The sequence below is a fragment of the Chelmon rostratus genome, chromosome 10 (genome assembly GCF_017976325.1).
Source record: "Chelmon rostratus isolate fCheRos1 chromosome 10, fCheRos1.pri, whole genome shotgun sequence".
Classification (NCBI taxonomy): Eukaryota; Metazoa; Chordata; class Actinopteri; order Chaetodontiformes; family Chaetodontidae; genus Chelmon; species Chelmon rostratus.
Window position 1 is genome coordinate 24,854,132 of NC_055667.1, and position 8,514 is coordinate 24,862,645.

At 45.3% G+C, this 8,514-nt stretch overlaps 1 protein-coding gene across 1 annotated transcript; it reads left to right on the top strand.

Annotated features, from left to right (window-relative positions):
- Positions 1-458: 458 nt before the first annotated feature.
- On the top strand, positions 459-6,491 carry sall4 (spalt-like transcription factor 4). The gene is made up of 4 exons (XM_041946364.1): positions 459-525; positions 2,802-5,252; positions 5,335-5,636; positions 6,009-6,491. Exons 1-4 carry the CDS (start codon positions 459-461, stop codon positions 6,441-6,443), a joined length of 3,255 nt encoding a protein of 1,084 aa, XP_041802298.1. The 3' UTR covers positions 6,444-6,491.
- The last annotated feature ends 2,023 nt before the right edge of the window (positions 6,492-8,514 follow it).

Below are 8,514 nucleotides of genomic sequence, written 5' to 3' on the forward strand. Positions count from 1 at the left end.
GGTTCCTGCTCACAGCATATAATTCTGAGTTAAAAATGTGACAGGTTAAAGGCAGACGCGCAGTGTGAGACTGAGTTTGGCTGATCTTCTGCTCGCTTATTTGTGCCCCTGACAGTATTTTCCTCTCTTTTTTTTCATGAACAAGGAAAAAGAGCGATGAGTTGGGTGTTATTAACCCAGCCTCCATCCTGCGATCCGGCCACTCGCATGGCTCCTCCCGCCCCCTCCTGCCGCTGCGCTCCGCTCATCAATGGGGAGCGCATTTGAATAATGTGTGAGCACTTGGACTGGAGCCAATCAGCTGTCAGAGGACCGTGATAAATCGCAATGCATTATTGATAATAATAATTACGTTGACATGCGCATTTCTACTTGAGGGGCTAATTTTCCAGGCCGAAGAATTTGTAGGAGAAGGAGAGGGAAATTGTTTGCAACTCTTCGCTCCCGATGGTTGCACCATGTCGAGGCGCAAGCAAGCCAAGCCGCAGCACATCGACTCCGACGAGCCCGCTTCGCTGGGAAACGGTAAGTTTTACGCGCAAGATGGAAGAGTTGGCCACCCAGAAAAGTAGCCGTGCGGCACCGCCATGCCGCGTCGCGAGCTCTGGACATTTTAGCAGAAAGTTTGGGGGGGCTGCTGTTCACATTGTTCCCGTCGCACTTTGACCTGTTGCTGTCCGTTTGAACTGACCAGGAGTCAGGCTTTTCGTTGTGGGACGCGACGCATTCAGAAATGATTTTAAACTCAATGCAGGTGTTCGGTCCTTTTTCTTTCAAACTGTCAGCTTTTGCTTAATTTCTCATCAGAAAGGTCAAACGGTGAAGCATCTTTCATGGCTGCTTCTTCTATGATCTGAACGTTTAATCAGTCGACTTTCTCCATCCTGAATCGTCTTCTTTGAGGCTTTTCGTGTCGTTATTTAGTGGGAAGTGAAGCCGGTGGATCCCTTTTGATCTCTTTGGATCCGCTGAAGCGTGTGTCGCTACCTGTTGATTGTTTGATACTTAGTCGACTTGCGTGGGAAGTTGTTGCGGCTCAGAGTCACTGCTTTGCTGCGCAGGATACACTTTTTTCTTCACATCTTTCAGATATTTGCGAACTTGCTGGTCTCATTCATCCTGACGCACAACTTTTAATTACTGGCCAGTATCAGTGCGCCCTTTGACTGAGTTTACATGGCTATTGTTTGAGTTGCCATTTGTTTATTGTCTCGTAAATTTGATGACTTTTGCTTTGGGAGTTTTTCTGTATCTAATGCAGAAATGTATGTATTCGTTTACTGATATTTTGCTGCAAGCGTGCGCCAGAAATTGAGGTTTTCAACAAAGGTACCCAAACCCTGTATGAAATGTGACTCTGGAGTAAGCTGACCTAAAGGCAATAAATCCCCCAGTTTAATGCATGACTGTTTCCTTTCGTACATATGTGGAGAGGTGGGGGATGGAGCAGTGGCCTTTCTGTTGAGACTGGGTGGGGGTGCGTTTTGGTGGTGCCATATGCAGACTCCAGCGCTGCCGCAGACCTCACCTTTTAGAATTAGGAAACTTTGATAACACGTCCCTCTGTAGAGCCGCGGTGCCTTTGTTGTTTGTCTCTGCCTTTATGACTCTACAGTTTGAAAGATTTCAGGTTTTGTGTGGCACACAGCTCGTGAGCTGAAGGTTTAGTCTGACCTCGTGTCATGTACCCCGCTAAAGGTCATGCGCCGTCAAGTGGTAAACCAGCGCGTTGCCTCCTCGTTTTTACTTCCTAATCCTCCAGTAGAGATTTTGTTGGGTTAGAAAAGAGTGCATAGTTGGATATGAAGTCACACCTTGTGCGCTCAGCTCCTGTGGATGTTGATTGTATTCACAGCGCCAGTACAGTGTAGTGCGCAGCTGTTTGCGCATTCATCAGTATGGAACGCAGTTCGCAACTTTTTTTTTGTGACACCGCTTCAATGCCTCCTGGTGAGCAATTAACAAGTCCAACAGTTTCCTCGGGCAAATGCAAACAGGTGGTCTACCCCCTTTCTCTGAGGCATTAGCATTTAACAATACACCCAGTTGTGAAATGGCCTCTTGGTCAGCAGACAAATTAAAATGCACACAGGAGAAGTTATCAGGCTTTCACAGGCTGTGAAATGCTTGAAGGTAATCAGCATTAGATTACTCCTCTGCTCCCCCCTCCCCACCTTTAGCCCGTGTTTGCATAGTAAACTTCATTTTTTAGATATAAATTTCTTTCTGTGGGAGCTAGATTCACCCTCACAGCTGCATCTACTGGATCTCAGTTTTGTTCCACATGTGGCACCAGTGGAAACAGATCTGCTTTTTAGCAAGTGCTTGGTGGCATGTTTCAGAAACCGTAATTTGATGCTCAGGGCTCTTTGTCTTTGTGGACATTGTTCTGCACAGCGTCAAAGGTAGTTGATTGCCCTCTGCTGGCCCTGTTGACAATAGCCAAAATTTAAAAGTCCTCAACTGCCCAGTGCAGTGACCCACAGGCTGTGGACAACATGAGAGGAACAGAGCAAACTGAAACCTGGAAAATTACAATAGAATAGATAGTTGAAATCAGAACCAAGTCACAACATTTAACACAAGCAAAGTTAAAATATCACAGGTTGGTGTATTGTACAAAAGTCTTGTTCTGTATCCGTTACACATCACCTCTAATGCTGTCTGTCTAAATTTGCAACTCTGTATGTTATATGATTATACTATGTCCTATTCCTTTTTTCAAACATATTTTCACTTGTCGAATGTTGTCATAACTGTATGAAGTCCAGTCATTTAATCATGCATCCTCTTGTTTTAAGGGATTCTTCAAGATGATCAAGCTGAGGAGACTGGAAATGAAATGAAGAGGTTCCGAATGGAGGAGACCAGGGTCTGCAACAAGTGCTGTGCCGAATTCTTTGATGAAGCTGAATTTCTTGAGCACGAGAAAAACTGCACTAAGAATCAGCAAGTGGTCATCATGAAAGATGGAGATGGCAATGAAGTGCCTGAGGAGTACTCACAAGGCTCTCCCGATGGCGTGACGAGTGACCATGACGATAGTCGGTCCAGCAGTCATTCCCTATCAAACGTCAATACAGACCACCTGGAGAGAACGGAGGAAGATAATGCAGAGGACTTGGGACAACAGGATCAGGCAGAGATGGCTGCTAGCCCTGAGATGGCTTTCCACGCCTTGTCCAAACTCCAAGATTCAAATGTCACTCTTGAAACCATGGCAGACACTAAAGTGGCTGTATCCCAACATTCTTCAAATAGCAAATCTCCTTCCTCATCACAGGAAGCCATGCAGGCCATCCCGATGATCTTGGAACAGTTAGTGTGCCTACAGCAACAGCAGCTACAGCAAATCCAGCTCACAGAACAGATTCGAATCCAAGTAGCCATGATGACTCCACAGGGTCTGCAGTCATCAGTAGGGGCAGTAATGGACCCTCTGAAAGCTCTTGGTGCACATCTCTCTCAACAGCTGTCTGCTGCAGCAGCACTGATAGGAAAAAGGACCGGCAGTCAGAGCCTTTCTATGGAGACGATGAAGCAAGGTAAACTACCTCTCCCCACCGGCATCCCCGCGTCTCTACCTGGAGGACTGGGTTCAATGACTTCTAAAACAGACATTTTGAAAAGCATTCCAGATCTGGCAAGCCGTTTACCAGCACTACTGCCACAGTCACCAGGTGTCATGGGTTTCCCCAGCACCTTCAGTAGTATCCCAGCAGGGATTGAGTCCTCCAAAAAAGTGAAGACGAAGATGCTCAACCTCACACCAGAGTCAAAGAACGGTGACTCGTTGTACAAGCACAAGTGTAAGTACTGCGGAAAGACCTTTGGCAATGACAGTGCTCTCCAGATTCACTTGCGTTCTCACACCGGCGAGAGGCCCTTCAAGTGCAACATTTGCGGAAACCGCTTCACAACCAAAGGTAACCTCAAAGTGCATTTCCAGAGGCATAAAGACAAGTACCCTAACATCATCATGAACCCACATCCTGTGCCAGAGCACCTTGACAATATTCCCACCAGCAGCGGCATTCCCTTTGGCATGTCTGTGCCCATGGATGAGTCAAATTTGACTGAAATTAAGCCTATTCTAGGACATCCTGTTGCTGGGTTCCACCCCTCATCCATGCCAGGATTGAAGACAACATTTGACAGCTTTGCAGAGAACCCATTTTCCCAGAGACCCTCCCCATCTACAAGTGATGGCTCCCCATCTGTTTCCTCTAATATGTTTGGCCAAGAGACTGGACTGGACCAGACACAGAAGGATGCTAAAGAGCTGCTTGGAGTGCTGCATCACATGAATGGTAGTGCCCTTCCAGGAGAACAGAGCTCCGGGACCGCGAAACTTCAGCAGATGGTAGATGGCCTGGAAAAGAGAACCAATGACCCCAACGAGTGCGTAATCTGCCATAGGGTGCTCAGTTGCCAGAGCTCGCTCAAAATGCATTACCGTACACACACCGGCGAGAGGCCCTACAAGTGCAAAATCTGTGGCCGTGCATTCTCCACCAAAGGTAACCTCAAGGCCCATTATGGCGTGCACAGGGCTAACACTCCTCTTAAAATGCAGCACTCATGTCCCATCTGCCAGAAGAAGTTCACCAACGCTGTGGTTCTGCAGCAGCACATTCGTATGCACATGGGTGGGCAGATCCCCAACACCCCGATGCCAGAAAACCAGTTTGAAGCAGCAGAAGCAATGGAGTCCTCCCTACCAGAGGAGACAGTGGAAACCAATGGTTTTGAAGCAAACATGGATGATCACGAGGCAGAGCTGAACCCCCACAAGCCAAACGACGCCTCGGAGTCACTCCCATCTGCCTCTGAGGAACAACCACAGCAGCATGTCGCCCCCGCTGTGTTTTCCAGCCTCGATGTCCTGAAGAATCTTACCTCTGCTCTTGCACTGAAACGACAGAGTAGCACCACTTCAGAAGGCGAGGGTACACCCAAAGAATCCCCATCGGCTCTGAAAGAGCAGGACTATCAGAACGGCCGTAGTCCTGCGGTTTCTGACTCTGCCATGTCCTTTAACTCATCTTCCCCTGTAAACAACATGAGTGGCTGCAAGTCTCCTGAGTCTGCTGTTGACGAATACGCCCGCAGTGCGTCAAAACCAGAGGCCGACGGTGGTGCTCAAGGTGGCACAGAGTCAGGTGGAGCCCTTGACCTCACAGCTTCCAGCAGCTTCATCCCCAAAGCAATTAAAGAGGAACCCAGCACTCCATTCACAAACGGAGACTATGGTGAGTACTGACTAAGAAAAGCATTTCAGAGGTTGTCGTATTAGATGCTTTGATCTAATTTTCCACCTCCTTTTGTCAACAGTTCCTAGTAACATGCCTTTCATGAGGATACCATCAAGTCTGGCCAGTCTGGAGATGAAGATTCCTCCAGAGAATCCGCTGGGCGCTCATGGTTTGTTCAGCTCCCACATGCCTCAGGGAACCGCCATGCCCTCAATCTCCACAGCACCACGGCGATCAACCAAGCAGCACGTGTGCAATGTCTGCGGCAAGAACTTCTCATCTGCCAGCGCCTTGCAGATCCACGAGCGCACTCATACAGGAGAGAAGCCCTTTGCCTGCAACATCTGTGGCAGGGCCTTCACCACCAAGGGAAATCTAAAGGTAGGTTGGTGCGGAGTTGGCTGCAACGACTAGTTGAAAGAAAATTGATCACAATCACATTTTGTTAATTGATTAATCAATCATTTCAGTCATATTTTAAGCAAAGAATGTCAAACGTTTGCTGCTTCCAGCTTCTTAAATCTGAGAATTTGCTGCTTTTCTTTTGACATTTGTGATAATATATGAAGAGTCTTTGGTTTTGGCCGGTGGGAAATTTAAATGATTGTTCACAATGTTTTTTGACATTTTGTACACTAAACAATTGATTTCATTAATACAAATATTTGTTAGTTGCGGCCCTAATTTTAGGTGTGTACTTGTCATAATATCAGGTGTTTGATGGGATTGTAATTGACTGTGTCTTGTCTTTAGGTGCATATCGGCACTCACATGTGGAACAACTCGTCACGTCGTGGCCAGCGTCTGTCTCTGGATAATCCCATGGCGCTGATGGCAATGAGCTCCGAGGCGAAGATGCTACCAGAAATGATGCAGGCCCCCAAAGAACTGGGTGCTCCGCAACTGAACTTTGACCCCTCTCTGTGGAACCAGTATGCTGCTGCCTTCAGTGGTGGCCTGACCATGAAGACAAATGAAATATCTGTCATCCAGGGTGGTGGCATCCCACTGCCGGGGAGCCCCGCCGGTGGGCCCTTGATTGGATCCACTGGCGGCCTCGTGAAGATGGACGGATCCCACTCTGGCTTGCCTGCCACCATGGCCGAAATTGAGAAGAACGGCTCTGACAATGTGCCAAAATCACAGTTCCCACATTTCATGGAGGAGGGTAAAATTGCAGTGAATTAGGCCGTTTAGCCATCAATTCATCATATGAAGTCAGTTTTTGAATGTCTCCTTTTTGAATGAGGTACAATCGATATTCAGAGAAAACTTTGTAGAGTTCTGCTTGTTTGAATTTTCCCAGTTACTTCATTGCAGCTCTCTTCCCTCCTGATCTGAACGACTCAAGTGTTATTTTTAGTTGAACTTGATATAACTACTGTAGTTGTATTTTATTTTATATAAATATATATGCGGGTATTTTTTTTTCTCCTGTGCATTCTTTTTTTTTTTTTTTTTTTGCTGTCTATCCAGAAGTTTGAATGTATAACTTACTTGAAACTGCTTTAATTCAGACCGTCTCCTAGATGCTATTGAAGGATTTTGACTTTGGTAGGAAAAGTTTCAGGGCGTGACACCGTGTCTCAGTGTTCAGATGTAGTGGTGTAGTTAACGGTATGTATCTATGATGACTACTTTCCCTCCTATTGTGTGCCATATGTTTTATGACATTGTACATTTTTGTAGAGGTAAATGTCATTAGCGTGTCTCATTCTGAAGGGGCGTCGATCAGATTGACAGACTATTCCAAATTATCAAGGTGCAACAGTTCAGTCATCAGTTTCAGATAATGTAGATTATGACATAGGCTTTCATCTTTGCTGCATTGGTGCTAAGATACAGTAGTTAATGACTCAAGTCTTTTGCCAAGTGCCTAACTCAAACGATACGTGTTGCTGTTGTCTTTCACTGCACCACGAGGTTGTATGAAGGCTCCAGTAGACTGATAAATTAGTGGGTTGTACTGTGTAGCATTACACGCATTTCATATCATCAGTGCCCAGAAGTCCCCCACAAACACATTCCACTTGCAAACCTGCAGAGTCAAATTTAGTTGGCTGAGGTCTGAAGGCTTTTATATGCTCAACGTTCTCATGCCTGCACTTTATTTCAGGTTGTGGTTACATTTACATTTTATAGTTGCATTTCACTGCTTTTATTGTGATGGCTGAACAGGAAAAGGGCAAATCAACTATTTTGTTAACTTTTCCTTCCTGTCAGATCTGGTTTCAAGAAACCATTTCAAGTATCTGTCAGACTTAACTTTTTTTGTTTTCCTAGGTTATCTTATCAGCTTGTAGCGTCGTTTAATTTATTTATACTTCACAAAATGCTTGAGTTTGGGGGGTAAGTTCTACCTCGTTTAGATTTTACTTGTCCTTCACCCCCCCATACTCTCACAGCAATGATCTGTACATTTTCCGATACATTCTCGAGTATGCGATAAGATTTTTCATTCTCAACCTGCTGAGTTGAACAGTAATGAATGTATCACTGGACACTTTACACAACTCAGAATGGTCAGAGTACTTTGTAGGCCCCTGCTGTACATTCCTTATCGATATGCATTTGCCAAGTTGTGCCTTTCTTTAGCAAACAATGTCAAAACTGCTTTCAAGTTGTCTCTACAATTCAAGTAATGTTGAGCCAATTTGGCCTGTTTACAATGTAAATGTCTTTGTTTTTCAAATGTTTCCTTCACCTAAATGTTTTCTGATTTTGAAAAATAAAATCAGGGTGACTTTTTCAACATTTTTTCCTGTCGTATTTGTGCTGATATTTGAGCTGACTTCATACAGCTGGCGGGAAACCCATTTGATTGCATTGCACTCGCCACTGAAATGTGCCTGACGCTACCAGCACAGGCAAGTTTGAATGCACATAAAATCCCTAATTTACATCAATTCACCTTCAGATGTCTCAAGTGAAGTTCTTTTTTTTTCTATTCCAATGACCCACCAGCAGCCTTTAATCCTTTGCTGTTTTGCATCTGCAATGAAAAACTATTTGCATCCACAACTGAAGGCGCTCTCCAATCATGTGTGTCCACAATCCATTCTAGGTCAACCATACAGTGGCCTTTCCCATCATGAGTTTTACATGATATAATAATCTGCATAACTGTCATTATAGGGCACTCAAATTAGTATTGGGGATCCAGTGAGAAGGCAGAAATATTGGAACATCTGGACTGCAGCACAACAGCTCTGCAATGATTGCAGCCCTGATTCTATAGACATAAAAACTGATACTTAGC

Excerpts from the sequence above, each read along its gene's own strand:
- sall4 (XM_041946364.1), top strand. The coding sequence starts at position 459 with ATGTCGAGGCGCAAGCAAGCCAAGCCGCAGCACATCGACTCCGACGAG. Across the intron at positions 526-2,801 it reads GCCCGCTTCGCTGGGAAACG|GGATTCTTCAAGATGATCAA; the intron begins GTAAGTTTTACG and ends TCTTGTTTTAAG. Across the intron at positions 5,253-5,334 it reads ATTCACAAACGGAGACTATG|TTCCTAGTAACATGCCTTTC; the intron begins GTGAGTACTGAC and ends TTTTGTCAACAG.